The sequence below is a fragment of the Lissotriton vulgaris genome, chromosome 2_1 (genome assembly GCF_964263255.1).
Source record: "Lissotriton vulgaris chromosome 2_1, aLisVul1.2, whole genome shotgun sequence".
Classification (NCBI taxonomy): domain Eukaryota; kingdom Metazoa; phylum Chordata; class Amphibia; order Caudata; family Salamandridae; genus Lissotriton; species Lissotriton vulgaris.
The window spans coordinates 341,785,052-341,804,948 of NC_141687.1; the positions used below are offsets into that span (position 1 = coordinate 341,785,052).

Below are 19,897 nucleotides of genomic sequence, written 5' to 3' on the forward strand. Positions count from 1 at the left end.
CCAGCCGGCCGCACCGCTCTTACATGCAGCGGCTGCACAAAGATGTTTGGAAGGGATGCTCCAACACATGGGACCATATACTATAAGGAATATAATACTCTCTACCACTTGTTAGCAGGATATTGCACGTCAACTTGGAGTTCCATGACCTTTTACCCGCATGCGCGCTAGCGGTTTTCCCGCTGAGCGCTGCGATTTTAAAAATCCCGCATTACGTGACAAGGTCAACTCATCACACGCACAGCGCAGGTAATGCCCATGATGAGCTGACCTTGTCACACGCATCGAAGGGGTTAAAGAACTCAGCCTTTGGCTCTATATGGTTACGGAGCTCCTCAGTCTCATGCAGTATCCATATGACCCTTGGTAGAGGGTACTTCATGCCACATATATTCTGTTGAAACCAGGTGCCACAGTTTTGCTGTTTTTAATAGTAAACATTTGTGTTCAAGCCCCACTGGTGCTACCAAGGGCCTCATTTATACTTGGGCAGGCGGCCGTCCTTAGGTCAAGACTGGGGTTGTCATTTCTTCACCACCGTAGCTGGATTACCTTTTGCGATATTTTAGAATCTCCGCCCGCCCGCTTCAGGAGAGCTGCCGAAACAGTGGCACACATGTTTGCTGAGCGACCTCCATGTTTCAGACAGCGGCTCCTCAGAAGTTTTTGTTTTTCAAAAACAAACTCCAAAATGTGGTATTAGTTTTTGAAAATAACAAAAGCCTAATGACCCTGACACCCTTACAGTTTTTTCCCATGGTGATGGGGTCATTTTGATTTATTTTCTCTTTGGGACTGCTAGGCTTTTCCCTAGCGGCCTGAACAGAAAAAATGAATACATTATAGCTTCCACTTTAAATAGGGCAGAAGGTCTGATATGATACAACGATTGCCGCAGCATTCGGTGTAGGCTTTCTGCTGGGGTTAATGATCTGACTAGTGAATTGTAATAAGCATGAAGGCTGTAGATTTCTTATGTAGAAGAAAGAAGTATAATCCAAGTTATTCACCCACGATACATATGCGTCCGGACTGCCGGAGTTCACTCAGTAACTGTGGTCACCAAGCGAACCTCGAGCCAGGAACACTCAGAAACATTCAAAGGAATACAGACTCTTAAAGCCACATGAAATAATCAGTACATAACAATGCCACACAATTCATTAACATTCTATTACATCACCTTCCCCCATATCTGAACAAAAACAAAAAAACAAAAAGACACAAAAAAAAACATTACTCTTAATATCTAACAAAATCGTTAAATCTAGTAGGAGCCCTTATCAGCCTACCATTCCTGTTGGAAGATGAAGAAGGCCGACTGGAAGTAGTAGCATTCAAATCAGGAGAAATGGAAGATTGTTTGGAAGCAGAAACATTCACAGATAAATTACTTTGACTACTTTCATTTTCACCTGCATTAGACGATAACCAGTGAGACCACCCATAATTATCCGCAGCCCATCTGTTTTTGACGCTGTTAACCACCAAGGCTTGATTTTTGGAAATTTTTACCAGTTGCCTCATGCTCCACCAACCCTTTTACCCTAGGAAAACTGCACCTTTACTAATTTTAATAACTTGCACTAGATTAGAAAAGACAGAATTTCCTTTTGAAACTCTGAAAGGTTTCTTAATCATCACCCAGACTCCTACCAAAATACCTAGTGAATCAGTACATTTCTTTCCATCAAAATTCTTTTTCATAATTTCTTGCTTTTTCCTAACCACCTCTGCCAATTCCCTATCTTCACTTACCTTACCAAATCCTGGACATTTCTTATCTAACCAAGCAGGGAACAGAGACAAGTGTACCTTTCTACCTCTAAGTAACTCAAAAGGCGTAACCTCCGTAGTGCAATGCGGAGACGTGTTGTAATTCCAAACCTTTTCCTCAATAAAGGACCCAACGTCCACACCTGAAGCCACATCCGTTTGAATACCCTCTTTCACTACCTTATTGCCACGTTCAACTAAACCGTTAGAGGCCGGCGAATAAAGCGCCACCCTCAGATGTTTCACATCCTGTGCATTTAAGAACTTACAAATCTTCTCAGAAACAAAGTGAGTCCCATTGTCCGTCACCAATAATTTGGGTGCCCCTTCCAACATGAAAAGTTTTCCCAAAAACATTATAGTGTTATCCGAATTAGGAGCATCTACAAACTTATAATACAACCACTTAGAAAAGTAGTCCACAGCCAAGATCAAAAATCACATACTTTCTGGCTAATTATTGTAAGGGCCTGAGAAATCTAAACCTACTTTGTCCCAAGATGAATCTGGAAAAATAGTGGGATGTAAAGGCACACTAGGAAATTTCCAGTGCTTATCCGAGAGTAAACACTCTTCACAATTATTCACCACAGACCTTACCTGTTAATCCAAACCAGGCCACCAATAATGGAACTTTATCCTCATGCATCTCTTTGACACCCCTAACTGACCTTTATGAGCTAACCTAATAATTTCCTTCCTTAACTCGGCAGGTGGAACAACCTTATCGCCTCGCAGTAAGACATTTTTCTTTAATGACAACTCTTCTGCCACTTGAGCCATGATCCTTAGATCGCCAGACAAATTTCTCACATCCGGCCATCTCCCAGATGCAAACTCCATAGCCTTGGACAAAATTAAATCCTTCTCTTTAGCTCTTATCCAATCATTTTCCGAAACTGAAAGTTTCAAATCATCAATGGCATCCACTAAAGTCACACATTCCACATCATCATCCACTAAATCATCTCCCTCCTCTTTATCCAGCGACATCCTAGAAAGGCAATCAGCCCGAAAGTTTCTTCCCCCCGAGATGTGCTTCAATTCAAAATTTTACTCCTGCAATTTCGAGCTAACCTTGTCAATCAAGGAGATAAATTATTGTTTTCAGATACTTTACTAAAAATAAAAGGGAGACGCTTGTGATCTGATAACATCAAAAATCTTCTGCCCCAGACGTACATTGTGAACTTCTTGGCTGCCCACACACAGGCCAAAGCTTCTCGCTCGATGGTACTGTAACGCTTCTCATACTCCTATAATGACCTCGAAGCAAATGCTACAGTTTTTTCCACACCATTCACCTCTTGACTTAACACCACGCCTAACCCGCTCATACTTACCGAAAGGGAGTCTCAAAAATTTAAACGCCCCAAACGGAGTGACGAAAGTTGTCAATTCCTGAGAGTCTTTGGCAAATGGAATCTGATGGTACGCCAATTTCAGGTCGATTAAAGAGAACCACTTCGCACCCCCTAAATTTGCCAACACTTTTGAATCTTTGGAAGGGGATGACAATCCACCTTGATGTTTTTGTTCAAACCCCTGAGGTCCGCACGCAACCTAATCTCGTTATTCTTTTTTCGTGCGACCACAATAGGGGCGACCCATTGAGACGCCTAGTCGGTTGAATAATCCCTTGTTCACACAAATCCCCCAACATTTTCTTAAGCTCTGACCTTACACTTAACGGAACATTGCGAACCTTATGTGCAACAGGTGAAGCATTAGGAAGAAGCCTGATTTTATGTTCCACTCGCTTCACCAGACCCACCTTGTTGCTAAAAACCCCTTTGAACACTTGTATCAGGTCTCCCCGATCAATCATAATATTTTCAATGCAACAAATAGGTAGTACTCTTGCTTTTATGGGATGTTCATCTCCCGGAACTAAACACAACCCTCTTCTGGCCAGGTCCTTCCACCCGACAATATTTTTACCTTTTATTGATACATATATCTTTGTACATATGGATCTTTCCAAGATTTCTAAATTTCCCATGAGGAATCCTAGCATATCAATATCTTTTTCCCCAAAAGCTTTGGGGTTAACATCAGTTTCCAAAAGAATCATTTATTTTCCCCAGTTCTCGTAGAATGTAGAATCCCGAAGGATCGTGATGGGCGATCCAGAATCCGCCATCACCTGTAGTTGAATTCCGTCGATAGTTGAAGAACACAAAGGACCCTTAATTTCTTCTTCTCCAGCATCCAAAGTTAGTAGTAAATTGTCCATGGATACAGAACAATCATCCCAATCCACATTGTTAATTTTAATACTCTTTTTTTGAAACCTACACACTTTTTGAAAATGCCCTACTCTTTTGCAAACTGAACAACGTTTACCCAAAGCAGGACAGCCTTTAAAATTACCAATGTGAAATTTTAAACCACTTCTGAAACAAACGTTTTGACCTTTATTTTGAGGAGGTTTTGCCTTGTCTTTATTACCTACAGTGTACAAACATTCCTCATCACTCCCATCTGCAACTAGACTAATTTTAGAAGATGTATCCATCGCCATTGCTTTAGTTGATAAAACTGACCTTTCAATGCTTAAGGCTAGGTCAATCACTTCTGATAGAGAAGGGTTTTTACAGCTAAGGATTCTTTCCTTGATTTTAGCAGAAACACAATTAAACACTAGTTGATCCCTAATATAATTATCTAAAAGTGGACCAAAATCACAGGAAATAGCCAGAACCCTTAAAGCTGCCACATATTCTTTTATTTTTTCGTCCTCCTTTTGTTTTCGTTTGTAAAAATTATGCCTTTCCAGCATAATATTAGGAGACTCATCAAATTGTTTTTTTAATCTCGCTAGTGCTTCTAGATAAACATTCCATTATCTGTCCCCCGATTGACCCACAGCCACAGAAGGAGGAATAGGTGTAAGACTGTTAAAAATACACTGAGCAGCAAGTCCTAAACTACCAAATAATGAAGCAAATTTACAGGGTGAGGAATACTCAACTGCGTCTATAGCTACAAAATGATTTTGAAATAAACCTAACCACTCTGGCCATAAAAGGTTAGGTTTACTAGGTTTGTCGAGAAAGGGTGGAGGTTGTGGTATATCCTTGACAGAAGACATAGTTAAAAATAATCAGACTTGTTACAAAACCAAAACAATTAAATTCCCATCCCAAACCTTAATCTCCAAATTAATGAAGAATAGAAAGCACACAAAATGAAAACGAGAAAGGTATTACATGTTCAAGTCTTGTAAAAGTCTTAAAATCCAAACAACTTGAAGATCGATGAGGCCAAAGTACAGACAGATGTTACCTTGCAAGAAAAAAAAATGTTTCCAGCAACAACTATTCAAAATAGTAGAAGCGCTTTGTCGGGACTCGCCGACACAAACTTTCCTCAAGGATAAATTCAAAACGTCTTGTTGAACTCCTATTACGAGCTTGACTTCCTGGAAAATGGAGGCACGCCGTCAACACGCAGCCGGGTGGCGTAGAGGAAACAAAGGAGCTGCTGAACGACTTACGTCACACTCCTTGACGCCCAGAATTCTTTGACGCTGTTGAATAAACCACGTCGCTTCCGAGTTTTCAGAAGCAGAGAATTCCGAAATAGTGCCAAGACAATGACTGTGAGCGAGGCGGTAAGTGGAATAGATGGCCAACTTCAGAAGATGCACATTCTATCTCCGTTTGCCAAAATTGATATGCACCGCCCTTTCCACAATTCGATTCCAGCTCGGATATTAGACACAAAACTCTCCACAGTACATGTCCTCGAAAACGCAAACACCACAGTTACTCCACCGGTTACTCCACCATCGGGTTGTAAGGAAAAGCCACTACACCAGAAAAAATAAAGTTGGTCCTACTGTAATCCGACGTAGATGAAAGATTGAAGCAAACCAATTGTCGATACTGACGTAGGCCACAGGTGATTTATGCCAGCTTATCACCAAAACAATTAACAACCAGTAGAGTACTAAAACAAATGTAATCCCTTGCGTGGGTTGGTGGGTGAATAAAGATGATCCCAATCGTCGCCAATCTGTAATAAGCATGAAGGCTGTAGACTTCTTATGTAGAAGAAAGAAGTTTAATCTGAGTTATTCACCCACGATACATATGCGTCCTGACGGCCGGAGTTCACTCAGTAACTGTGGTCACCAAGCGAACCTCGAGCCAGGAACACTCAGAAACATTCAAAGGAATACAGACTCTTAAAGCCACATGAAATAATCAGTACATAACAATGCCACACAATTCATTAACATTATATTACATGAATGACCATGATATAGTAACCATACTCATCCCAGCCATTATTTTATTCATACTTGGGGTACCTGTGAATAAAGGTATTTCCTTTAGTTTTATTCCAAGGTATTCTTAGATATCTGGATAACAGTTCTATCCAGCTGAATCTTTATTAGGAACTCCCTCCAAATGCTACTTAGTCCGCCCTGGTAGCACTATCTTACCAGAGTGTGGTGAAGCATACCACAAACTGAGGGTGAGACCTCCTCATCCTATAAGATTGGATTAGACTGTTAGCCTAGGGGATATACCGAAATGACCAAACTGATAGTAGCTGTATGTCTACACCACCATACTGTAGTGTTTGCATGCACCTTGTGAAACACACCTGTTGTATGTTACCTCAAAACTAAAAAAAAAATAGCTTGGAACAGTCAAGCTCAAAAAAGATGGAATGGAATGCACTGAAAGTAATTAGCAGTGTTTCAGATTTATTTTCTTCAATGTTGCCTGGGACGCAGTAGTATGAAGCCCTCTCTAACCATCTCTTATCGGCTCTTCTCCTCCCACCACTCCAGGAAGTGATAATCTGATCAATATTTGGAACGTTGGGACGGGCGAGGCGCTCATCACCCTGGACGACATGCACCCCGACCTCATCTACAATGTGAGCTGGAATCACAACGGGAGCCTCATCTGCACGACCTGCAAGGACAAGAAAATCCGGATCATTGACCCCCGGAAGCAGCAAGCGGTGGCTGTGAGTAACTGCAGCCATCTCTGTCACTGTCGTCACTTCCTCTCCCGGTCACTGGCTGTTATTCCCCTCTCTCCTATCACTACCACGCTCTCTGGCTCTCCCTTATTAGCACTGGTAATCTTTCTTTGCTATCACCCCTTATGCCACTATTGCTCATCCACTTTCTCTTTTTCATTTTCTCACTGTCTCCCTCTCTCTGTCTGACCTTCAACTATCCGCCCATATTAGACGTACCGGGCAGATTTGCGTTTCCTGGCGCATCCTTGCAAATCAGCTAGGATGTGCCAGGAAAGATGCGTGACGCAAGTTTACCCTTGCGCCACCACAGATGCGCCGCATTTACAATGCGGCACATCATGGTATCTGCCGGCATAAGGTTGACGCAGTGCTGGAGTTGTCTTGCGGCCGCGATGCAACATCAGCACTGTTCCAACCTGGCCTATCCTCAACATGGTGCGTCACGCCTTACGCCTGTTTCAAGCAGGCGCAAGGTTTTGCCGCAGCGGCGTCGGAAAAGTGACTGAGTGAAATCTTGTAGATTTCACTCAGGCACTTTTCAGAGGTGTTCCTGCGACGAACCCCCCCCCCTTGCGCCGGAACACCCACATGAAACCTAACGCAGGTTTCATGTGGCGCAGGGCTTTACAACGTGACACATCTCCCTAGATGCGTCACGTTGTAAATAGGGTGCAGCTTGGCGAATGGTTTACACCACCGCTGCATCACAAATGTGGTGTCTCTATCATAGGTTCTTTCTCTTTGTCTCTCCCTCTTATTATCTTTGTCCCTTTCATTCTCCCTGTTTCTCTGTCTGCACCAGTCCCTCTATGCCGCTCACCCACTCTATCTCCTCTTACTCTTTAGCTGTCTTTCTCTCGGCAGCTCTCCCTTTCCACACAAACCTCTTAATCCAGTCTCACTTTCCGTCTCCCCTTTTCTTCCCCCTTCACCCCCACTCATCATGTTGCTTTTACTTTCTTTGTCTTGTCTTTTGTCTGTGTCTATGTTTCGTCCCGTCACCCTGAATCTCTCTTACTCGAATACCTTCTGTTGCTGCCTCTGTCTTACGTCATCCCATCCTCTCTCTCTTCTCTCTCTTCTCTCTCTTTATTTCTCTGGTCTTCTCTTTTCGTTCTGCTATGATCTCTCTGGTTGACTTTATCTCTCTATACCTTTCATATCTATAGCTTTCTCTTACATGCCTCGATGCCCTCCCTAAAGGTGGGCGAACCAACAAATGAACAGGGAGAGCCGAGCCAGAGCCGTGCCAAGGGTCGGGCTCGGCTCTAAGAGCCCATGCACAAGTCGAGCTCTGGAAATATTTACCATGTAAACAAAACATGATAAAGTCTCTACAACATTTTTAGAAAAGCCACATTTCTTTAATATGCAGCAGTGCTGACATTATTAAGTCACATTATAGATTTGTTGAGAGGTAATGAAGAACAAGCATTTGCAATGCAATAGGTCTCGCATTAGGAAAGTGTGAGCTATTTGTATTGTAAATGACAATTTTTTTAAATATGTGTTGGCTTTGAAAATATATAAATTAATAGCTATGTCATTCACAAAGCCAATAGCTAACACTTTCCTAATGCGAGTCCTATTGGCTATGGCAATGCTTGTTGCTAGCAAGCAAGGACAGTGCTTTTATGGTGCTGAGTGATGATGTGGTTGGGCTGAGTGATGTGGTGGTGTATGTGAGTGATGTGGTGGTGTCCCAGAGTGATGTGGTGGTGTCCCCGAGTGATGTGGTGTCCCCGAGTGATGTGGTGGTGTCCCTGAGTGATGTGGTGGTTTCCCTGAGTGATGTGACGGTGTCCCTGAGTGATGTGGTGGTGCCCCTGAGTGGTGTCCCTGAGTGATGTGGTGGTGCCCCTGAGTGATGTGGTGGTGTCCCCGAGTGATGTGGTGGTGTCCCCGAGTGATGTGATGGTGTTCCTGAGTGATGTGGTGGTGTGGGAGAGGGAGGGTGAGGGTGACGGGGTGAGGGTGATGGGGGTGAGGGTGTGTGAGGGTGGGGGTCCGAAGTAAATGGTGGCGGGCAGACATCATAAGACAGAGAGAAGAGACTGCGTGGTGACTGCGTTGGTCAGTTTCAGAATCAGGAGTGGCAGAGTCAGCACAGTTTGCGAGGGATCAACGTGTCTAGAGGCAAAGCATAGCGGATGTAGCTAGCAAGTCGAGTGTTTTCAAGCTGAGTGTCCCTAGAGAGATGTCAAAACAGCAACAGCATTTGAGGAGCAAGGCTACTGTAAACAAGCACGGTAGACTTTCACTTTCGTCCAGAAACAACAAGCTCTCGGCATTGCTGTGACGGGGGAGGAGGGGGGGGAGCGGCAGCCTTTCAAGTCTGATGCCGAGGCACAGACAAATGGTGGTGCGCGATGTGCGCGCGGGGAGCGGCAGCCTTTGAAGTCTGATGCCGAGGCACAGACAAATGGTGGTATGTTATGTGGCTGGCGATGGTGTGCACGCGCATAGATCACATGAACTGTATGCGATCCGCAGCCGTTGTGGTAGACTTTTCTTTTCCGCTTACTATAATCTTGCCGGAGCAATGCGCAAGCGCATTGGCTCAGGCGAGACCTAAAAAGGGGATTGATGACACAAATGATTTGCCTAAGATCAGATTTTGGTTAAGCAGAGAAGCTAGAATTAATTCTAGGTTTTCTGGTTTCATTATGTACAAATCAGCCAGTAAATGGGCATCTATCCTTCTCTTTTTTACCTGAAAGGTTAATACTTTGTTTTAACTTGTGCACAGGAGTAGATCAAGGGCGGCAGGCAGAAGCCGCTTGGCATTTCGGCTGGTTTTGGGCTCAAGGTTCCAAGAGGATCTCGAGCTGAGCCAGAACCCAGCATCTGGCTCGACCTTTAAGTGGCTCACCCACCTCTAGCCTTCTCTTTGTGTATCTACCATCTCTTTCTTGGTCTTGCCCTTTCTCTTCACTTCACTCTGTTCTTTCTTTAATTTCCTTTCTCTCCTCACCTATTCTTTTACTCGCTGTTAGACATTGTATCTCTCTCTTGATTTTTTCTCTTACTTTCAGTCTCTGTCACTTTCTCTTTCTTTGTCTCTCTCCTACTTGGTCTTGTCTCAATTTTGTTTCCAAATATAGAAAAGCCATACATTGTGTATTAAATGCATGCTGTGCATGGTGAGCCAATGATTTGGCCTTGTTTGGAAATCGGAGCCTGTGTTAGGAAGGTGCAGCAGACATGACCTTGTTATGGCTTTTCATGAAGCTCTGCAACACTTATCGATCCAGGGAGGGAAGGTTTGTCTATGATGTGAGTCCCATCTCTCTTTCGCCTTTCAGGCATCCATGGAAAGGAAACCATGTCTATAATTCCAGGCCCATTGATCTATCCCCTTCCAGGCATCTGCCGAAAAAAGACATGTCACCAAAGACCCATGAGGTATTCTCTCCCGGGAATCCATAGAAGAAAGGCATTTCTCCAAAGGCCCTAGATTTGCCCCTCCCAGGCATCTGCACAAGGACATGCCATAATGCAAGGCACCTTCAGTTATTCCTTCTCAAGCATTCACAGCAAAAAAACATGTCCACAAAGCATGGCCCTTTGATATATCCAGTCCCACTACCTGCCTTTTGCTAGCATCACCCCATCACTCCATCACCTTTAATACACCACGGAAGAGCATCATGACTGTATACCGCACACGTTGTGCCCCCCCTGTATACATCCACATGGCGCAAAGGCACTGGTGGCGCCGTAGGGACCCCTTTGTTTCCTCTCCGCCAGGGATTACACGGAGGAGAAGCTGCCATGAAAACCTGGCGGAGAGGAAACTCCTAATGTGCTTGGCGGGACTGCGGCGGTCTCCGGCTGCAACAGGGCTGTTGTGGTGCAACTGCCCGAATCGTAATAGGGCAGTCGGGAGACCACCACCACTGTGCACCGTGAGTCTGGCAGTCAGTTGACTCGTAATCAGGCCATAGTATTAAATGTGCAGCAAAGTTACACTTCGGAAGGCTTCTGAAGGGCCTTTGCACCATCTCTACCATTTTGAGAACCCGTTTAAGAGCAGGAACATCCTTTGGTTGGAGTTAGTTATTCTTACTCTAGCTGCGGCTTCTGGCTCCTTTCCTCTGGTGGTGTCTCCCGCATGACACCACCATATAGACCGCTTCTCTTCCTCTGGAGTCAGCTCTAGCATTGGCCTCCTGTACACTGCATCCCAACATCTAGTGCCCAGTATTACCCCATCTATGGTGTAGGTTTCACTTATTCTGCTGTAGAGACCAACATTACCAACTCCCAACATTATCCTCTCTTTGGTTTGTATTTTATGCTGAGACACATACCTCCCTCAAGACACACATGCACACACACTTTACCTTGTACACTGGATCCCTCATCTTGAAAGGCCAGCTAATGTGGCTCTCCTTAGGTTTTGTGGTTTTATTACCCAGAATCTATTTGCCTTCATGCATATAGTTGTCGTCATAGTAGGACTGCGGTAGTCTGGTCTGTCATTTCATCGCCATACCTCCAAAGTCAAGGAAATCGCATGATTTTCCTACAAGCCACTTCGGCTCTGGTGCTGTGTCACTGATCTCATACTAATGTGATATGTCTGTGTCTCTGTCTGTGTTTACCTGTTGTGGTGCCACTAATCTGCTAACCAATCGCATTAGGAGAAAGAGAGGCCACATGAAGGAGCTCGTCCAGTCAGGGCCGTCTTTATCTCCGATGGCAAAATCTTCACCACCGGTTTCAGCAGGATGAGCGAACGCCAGCTTGCTCTGTGGGATCCGGTATGACAAGGTGTTTTCTACGCTCTTATCTATTAATATTCATGGATGTTGTGTATGTCAAAAGGTTCCACAAGCAGAGAATTTAAGGCGAAACCAGATTCCACGTGCCATGGCCCTCATCACTCCCTTCCGGTAATTCCATTCTTCCCAGCAGCCCAGGGCCCTCTTGATCTGTGATTGGTGGAACAGCCATCTTAAAGACTCCTGAGGCTATGCGGGCGGCACTATCAAAACGCCAAAGGTCTACAAATGAGTGCAGTGCACATGCTGTGCACATCCCTCCGCCTGGTCTGCCAACAAGAAATGTTGGGTTGTTGCTTCACTTTTCATAAAGTTAAAAAAGACATAAATTAGAATCCTCAAAACATTACTGTGGTATTAAAATGTGCACCAGCATAATCATAAAATAGATACTCTTTCTTATCACAAATTCACCATTAAGCACTCCATGGCACAGCATAATTATTTGATGAGCAAGAGGAAAAATCACACCCGCCATCTTGGTTTCCTCAAAGCGTTGTCTGCTTGTGGATCCTTGCCACAGAGTTTAAGAATGCCCCTGTTGCATCGCCATGTCAAGGTAACAGGAAAAGGATGTGTTTACCAAAGTCGATACTGAATGTAGGTGGTGAATTTGGGCAAGTGGTCCAGTGGAATGCATTGTTGACCTCAACAATCGGGTGTTATTCATACATCTGCAAACTGTTAACTTATCTCCTTTCCCAATCTTTAGTTTGTTGGGGTGGCTATTAAATTACCCCATGGGCAATCCGTTGAAACCCCCTTAACCTTCCTGAAATTGTTCAATCTTCTTTCACAGAAATGGCTGGGAACATTGGTCTTCATATAACACAATTGGGCCCCTGGATCTGGTGGAGATAGCAGAAGAATACATGAGTGTCCCCTTTATAGGATGGCTCCCCTTGCCCGCCAGAAGGTGGTGTACTTCATCATAGAGTAACCTCCTCGCAATGTGAACCTGGTCACAAACTGGGCTACAACCCCCTCTCTGAGAGGCAGGAGCTCAGGGATGCTGTAATGTAGAATTAGAGGTATAATAAAACCTATAGATGAGCAGAGTGTGGTGAAGGGTGTGCAAGGTTTGGCGGGAAGTGTATGTGAAATAAAACTAGCTCCGAGGACACCATAGACTTTATTGGGGCATCCCAGGGTTAGGATAAAGAGCAAAACTTATAGCAGAAGTGTATTAAACCTGTCATAGTACTGTGGTGGTCGACATGTTTCAGCCTCATACCTTCTGTAGATGTATAGCGGCTTGCCTCAGGACCAGTGGTGAGGGGTATGTCATCTAGTACAATGCATAGACATACACATTCATAAAAAGATATACTAGACCAGTGCTTGGAGTGGACATTGGTCTTCAGTCAGAGTCATGAGCTCAACAGGAGACATCTTTTGCTCTGTTCTTCATTAGAAATACAGTCCCCTATTTTGAATTGTGAAATGGTACATATTGCTTTTAAAATGCTTAGGTAATTTTCCCATTTCAGTCCTCGTCCCACAACCAGAGCACACACTCTCCAACACATGGCTCTAAACACTGCAGCACAGGGTCACATGTATACAACTATCTTGTTGCAAGGGCTTGACCTAGTTAGCCCTTTGACTAAGGATGGGGTGATTTGCTGTCACATTTATGAGCAAGTATCTACATGTAAATTGTAATCCACAGCACAATTGGAGAAAGGGCTTCTCCCTTGATAGGTGTTGTGTCTTCCTAGTCGCAGGTAGCACACTGGGCACAACGGAAAAAGAGGGGTGGGAGTCCATGCTACAATTCACTGGAGTGAGCCCCCCTGCCCACTGGAATGCTGGGAATGACAGATGATAACATTAACACGCATGCATTCTGGACTTCCTGTGACCTTGGACGCGGTGCAGCACGTGGCCAATTCTGCCCCGGACGCCTGAGTGGGGCATCTCTGTGTTTTCCTCGTATTTTGTAACTGCAAATAACTCGTCTTCCTCCCCTAGGAGAAATTTGCCCCCCACGACGGGATGCGACCGATGAGGGCTATCTTCACCCGAGATGGAAACATCTTTACCACAGGCTTCAGTCGAATGAGTCAGAGGGAGCTGGGCCTCTGGGACCCGGTAAAAGGGCGGGGCACGGCAGGGGGTGTGCGCGCCATTGTCACCTTTAGGACCCTGCAGCGTCAGCCCCCAGAGGGCTCTGGTGTAGGATCTTGCTTGTTCTTGATTTATGGATACATAAATGCAAACCACACACTTCAAAATATAACATACAGTCAAGCATACTATAATTTGATTATTACATTATTATCACTGGAGTGAAGGATGTGGAAAGGCTAGCAAGGAAACAGAACTAAACAATGCATTGAAACCATAAAACCTCTGTGGATAACACATATCAATTAGAGCAGGGCAGCTCCTAAAATTCACCCCAGCGTCTATCAAATGTAGCAATTCCACCCAGGGAATGATGATGCAGGTTTTATTTCAAAGTTATAAGAACCATCACTTGACTTCAACAACTCAATTTTATTTCCATCTTTTCGATAACCTAGATTCAGTCTTTCACCAATCAGGCCCACTGTAGCTACTTTACATCTTTACATGGGAGATCCAGGCGAAGGGTGTTGGTACAATGCCACAGCGGAAATGCTATGACCCGGTAAAATAGAGTTTACAGAAATGTTCCATATCACAATGACCCAATTTTAAATTTACTAAGAGGTGCCGGATGTTCCATAATCTTTTTTGTCTTGCACTTCAATATCTGTCCCTGTGGATGGAGATCTGTCCAAAATAGCTCTCAGTGTATCCCAGTGCCTGTCAATGGGGTGAACTACTGTCCCTCCCAAGCACTCCTCATCCCAATCCAGTACTGATTACTGGCACTAATAATAAGGTCCTAACCATTCTCGTCTTTCCCAAGTACCTGTCTCAAAGGTAAAGGTCTGTCTCTTGACACTCCTCATCTCCACCGAGAGTGTAGCCTTGGGAGGGATATATATATTTTTTTTGCATATTCATATAGTGCGAAATTGACCCGAATGTACTGGAACGCTTTGCATGAGCACCAGCTACATTACGGATTGACACATTCAACACAAGGACACATTCATTTTTGGTAGGCACAGGGAGATTAAGTGATTTGCCCAGAATCACAGGATGTTGAGCCAACGTTCAGGCTCGAACCTGCTTCCTCAGTTTCAAAGTCGGCAGCTTTGGCCAATACGACACATCCTCTCCCCTATCATTCCTGAACCTTTCTCAATGGCTGTCATTGAGGAGGCTCTTCTGCTCCGTGCTTGTGTCTGGGGGCCACCATCTGTCCCGAACACACTTTATCCATATCACCTCTTTGTTTTCCCCGCTTGAGGTAAAGACGGATCCTGCGCACTCCGTATCTTCTTCTTCCAGTGTTGCTACTCGGGATGACCCTCTGTTCCTGGCCTTACTCATGCTCTGCTCGTGCCAGTCACTGAGCTGTAACCTCTTGACGCTTAGATCCCTCGCCAATACCTGGCAGTGGGGTATGAAGGCATATTCCTAACAATAGCATCGGAATATTACATAATACAATCATTTGAATAACAGAAACTTGAAAACATTTGCAATTATTGAAACTATTTTTTAAGGCTTCAAAACTGCCCTACCTTGGCTACAGACGCATAACATTTTAATTTTGGTGCTGAACAATGAGGTTGGCAATTTGCCCTGGAAGTGGAAATGCCCTAAGATATTGGAGAAGTGCAAGTAGGTAAAAACGAATGAATACCGTAGTTAAACATGTAGCAAACATTTGCAAAGCCAGTGCAGCAGTTTTTTTCTAAGCAAGAGAGTTGGATTCTAGTGGGGCAACTTTATCTGTGTTGCAACCAGCTGTCTCAGAAATAAAGTCCTATACTCAAGTAACATCTAGGACTATAACAATATGGAAGCTGGGGTAGGAGCTATATCCTAAACAGCCTGCATTAACAGAGTTAAGCTGTAGCCTCAAAGAAAACCATTATAAAAGGGAGTCAGATGATGAAGTTTGCCTTGGAAGGTAACAACCTAAAGGACATACATTGCGCAATATTGTGTAGTAGATTCTTTTAGCAAAGGCCCAGTATTTTCGTTGCTTCCTTAGAAAAGACCAACTGTGGGCACCTTTTTATTTGTAAAGGAAACAAGACATTCATGTGACATGTTATTGTGACAGCAAAGTGAACCAAATGGATGTGTGAGGACAACTTAAGAAGTGCACTGTTCCTTAAGTATAGGGTTCAGAATGCAAACAGCAAGTATTTTGTAAACAACAAAGCCACAAATCAGCAATTATAAAGCTGTAATGTTATTGAAGTGGATGCATCAAAGAAAAACGCGGTGTCTCAAGCTACATGTCACTTCTGCAGCCTAAAATAAGGACCACTTGATGGACCCATCACCAAAGCTTACTGGCAACAACGGTGGGACAATGGAACCATCCCATGGTCTTTATGGTAGCCCATTTAAGCAACAGCAATGCATGAAATACACATGAAAACATTGGCTATGGGGGTCTGACCCAAAGCCCACTTTCTCTCTGTACATCTTTGTATTACATATTGTTGAAGAAATTATAAAATGAGATTGCCAAGATTCAAAAACTGAATAGCATTGGCAAAGACAAAAGTCTTGAGTGGAATAGTGGTATGTGCTGATGTGTGCAGTGCAGGAAAGGCTGATTGAGAGGACCATAGTTGTAAAGTAGTCCCTCATGCAGTTCAGCACGAGCAATGGGGTGTAGGTAGAAGGAAACATCCAAACAAAAATAACATTGAGTGACAAACATGTAATCCTGTGGGCTGAGCCCAAACGTTATTGTCAAAGTCTCTAGCAAAGGGCTCAAAGAGGCTGATTGAGGTAAATCAGCGGTTGATAGGTGGAGACTCAAAGCCCACTATCCATATGCTGTTAGTAATATGTCTGACAGCTGTGCTATCAAAATCCAAACCAAAAAAGAAAAGGAGGAGCGTTGTGGAAGGGAGTTTCTCCCTGTCATTCAAAGAAATGGCACATGAATAAAGAAAACACTGACCCTCTCCTCCCAAAAATATTGCTACATTTCCATAATAATGTCATGATTAATGTAACAACACAAGCATGTCTATTTACAATGTCCTTATTATGGTGCTGGCTTGATCTTTGAATGCTCTGGGGCATAATACTTGTCCTGAATTGTAGTGAGCGGGTACGTTCAACCTTTTCTAAGGAGTTTCTCTCCCATATTCTTTCCCATAAACAATAGTGAAAAGAAAGGGATGTAATAGAGCATTAAAGCACAACTTGTCACATAAATATGCTAAAATACCATAGGTTTGAAAGAAAATTAGTTAAATATTCAAATTCTGTCATGATGTGTCAAGCCACCGAAACCTGTTGCTCCTTTGGAGTTGACCCCATTTTCCAAATGTGCTATGTGTCCCCTCATATGTCAAAATTAACCTCCAATGTGCTGAGGTACACATTTTGCCATGCGGGCCCCATGTGCCAAGGGTGCCCCCAATGTGCCAAACCAGAAATGTGCCATTTATATTGTGCATGCCATAGGTGACCACTATTTTAAAAAATACCGCTGTATGCCAGGGTCAGAATTTGTCATGGTTGCCACCCTCACATATTTCAGGTTGTACTCGGTTATGCCAGGAATCACTTCCAATGTGGTAGCACCAGCATTTTGCCACAGGTGCGCCCATGCTAAGAATGTCTTCAAGTATGGCATTATTTTTCCATGAGCACCCCATACGTAATAGGTACGTCTAGTATGCCAGTGAATGTATTTCACCATTGATGCTATTATGCCAAGAATTAATTCCAGTGTCTGTATTTTGCCACAGATGTCTGTACTGTTAAGAATTGCCTCAAGTATGGCAGTGCCAGTACTTTGCCAGTGGTGTTTCAAGAAGTATTTTCAGCATGCCAAGCCAATGACAGACTCAGAAGCACAACTCCACATTCTCACTCATATTCACTCACACTCTCTAACAATCTCTTACACTAATTCGTTCTTACTTGCTGTCACTCTCATTGTCGCTCACTTTCAAGTCAAGTCAAGTCAAATGGATTTATATAGCGCGCTACATACCCAGAGGGTCTCAAGGCGCTTGAGGAAGGGTGGGGAATTACTTGTCAAATATCCAAGTTTTAAGTTGCTTTCTGAATGCTAGATGGTTCTGAGTGAGACGAAGGTGAGTGGGGAGTGAGTTCCAGGTTTTAGCAGCCAGGTAGGAGAAGGATCTACCTCCCATGGTGGTTTTATTGATGCGAGGTACGGTAGCAAGGGCTTGGTTGGAGGATCGTAGCTGGCGGGGGGGGGTGTAGAAGGAAAGTCGTGTGTTGAGGCAATCGGGTCCGAGTTCGTAAAGTGCTTTGTGTGCGTGGGTTAGGAGGCGGAAAGTAATCCTCTTATTGACGGGGAGCCAGTGGAGTTTTTTCAGGTGACTGGAGATGTGGTCTTTACGCGGGATGTCTAGTATGAGTCTGGCTGATGCGTTCTGGATGCGTTGGAGTTTTTTCTGGAGTTTTGCGGTGGTACCGGCGTATAGGGTGTTACCGTAGTCCAGGCGGCTTGTAACCAGTGCATGGGTGACCGTTTTTCTGGTTTCGGTGGGGATCCAGCGAAATGTTTTTTTGAGCATGCGAAGAATGTTGAAGCAAGATGATGAGACGGCGCTGACCTGTCTGGACATCGAGAGTGAGGAGTCTAAGATGACGCCCAGGTTCCGTGCGTGATCCGTCGGGATGGGTGCTTTTCCAAGAGCCTCTGGCCACCAGGAGTCATCCCAGGCGGAGGGGGAGGTTCCTAAGATAAGGACTTCTGTTTTATCTGAGTTAAGTTTTAGACGGCTATGCTTCATCCATTCGGCTACTTCTTTCATTCCTTCATGTAGGTTGGTTTTGGCGGTATTAGGGTCTTTGGTGAGTGAGAGGATCAGTTGGGTGTCATCAGCGTAGGAGATGATGTTGAGGTTGTGTTGGCGTGCGATGGCTGCGAGGGGGCTCATGTATACGTTGAAGAGGGTGGGGCTGAGTGAGGATCCTTGTGGTACGCCGCGGATGACTTCAGTGGCCTCTGACTTGAATGGTGGGAGGCGGACTCTCTGGGTTCTTCCGGTGAGGAACGAGGTGATCCATTCCAGTGCTTTTCCTTGGATTCCGATGTTTCTGAGGCGCTGTAGAAGGGTGTTATGGCAGACTGTGTCGAAGGCTGTGGAGAGGTCGAGGAGGATGAGGGCGACTGTGTCTCCATTGTCCAGTAGAGTTCGAATGTCGTCTGTTGCGGCGATGAGGGCGGTCTCCGTGCTGTGTTTGGCTCGGAAGCCGGACTGTGAGGGGTCGAGGGATTTGTTGGTTTCGAGGAAGGCGGCGAGCTGGTTGTTGACGGCTTTCTCGATGACTTTGGCCGGGAATGGTAGGAGCGAGATGGGTCGGTAGTTTTTGAGTTCGGTGGGGTCAGCTGTGGGTTTTTTCAGAAGGGCGCTGAGTTCGGCGTGTTTCCAGCTTTCTGGGAAGGTGGCGGAGTTGAGGGAGCAGTTGATGACGTCTCGGAGGTGTGGTGCTATGATGGAATCAGCTTTGTTGAAGATGTGGTGAGGGCATGGGTCTGTGGGGGATCCTGAGTGGATGGAGTTCATCAGGCGGATGGTGTCCTCAGTGGAGATTGGGTTCCAGTCATTAAGGAAGTTCAAGGGGGGTGAAGGTACGGCGGAGGGTTGGGTGGGTTGGTCTCCGGGTCGGTTGTCGAAGCTGTTGTGGATGTCTACGATTTTGTTGTGGAAGAAGGAAGCTAGGGAGTCGCAGAGGGCTTGAGAGGGGGTGATGTCGTTGGAGTTGGCTGAGGGGTTGGTAAATTCTTTGACGATGTTGAATAATTCCTTGCTGTTGTGGGCGTTGTTATCTAGTCGGTCGTTGAATGCGGCTTTCTTGGCAGTCCGGATCAATTGGTGGTGTATGCGGGTGGCGTTTTTGAAGGCGTCCCTGGTGCTGGTGTTTGGGTCTTTTTTCCAGGCCTTCTCGAGGGAGCGACAGAGTTTCTTCGATTTCTTAAGATCATCGTTGAACTAGGAGGCGTTTTTGCTGCCTAGTTTGGTTTGACGTTTTTTCAACGGCGCTAGGATGTCGGCGCTGTTGGATAGCCATTGGGTGAGGTTAATGGCTGCTTGGTCGGAGTTTGAGGAGTGGACAAGGGGGTTTTGAAGCAGCGATACTTACTGACACTCAATATTACACACTCTCACTCGCTATCTACCTATGCCTGTCACTTTCACTCATTCACACATGCTTTCACATAGACATACAGGCTCACATATACACACACATGCTCCCAAATACACATG

At 44.8% G+C, this 19,897-nt stretch overlaps 1 protein-coding gene across 1 annotated transcript in view; it reads left to right on the top strand.

Moving 5' to 3' along the window:
- The window catches only part of CORO6 (coronin 6), a 443,661-nt gene that overhangs the window by 374,642 nt on the left and 49,122 nt on the right, over positions 1–19,897 (top strand). The window contains exons 5-6 of the mRNA XM_086955093.1: positions 6,584–6,765; positions 13,545–13,664. Coding sequence (XP_086811219.1) covers positions 6,584–6,765; positions 13,545–13,664 — 302 coding nt within the window. The remainder of the gene's footprint in view (positions 1–6,583; positions 6,766–13,544; positions 13,665–19,897) is intronic.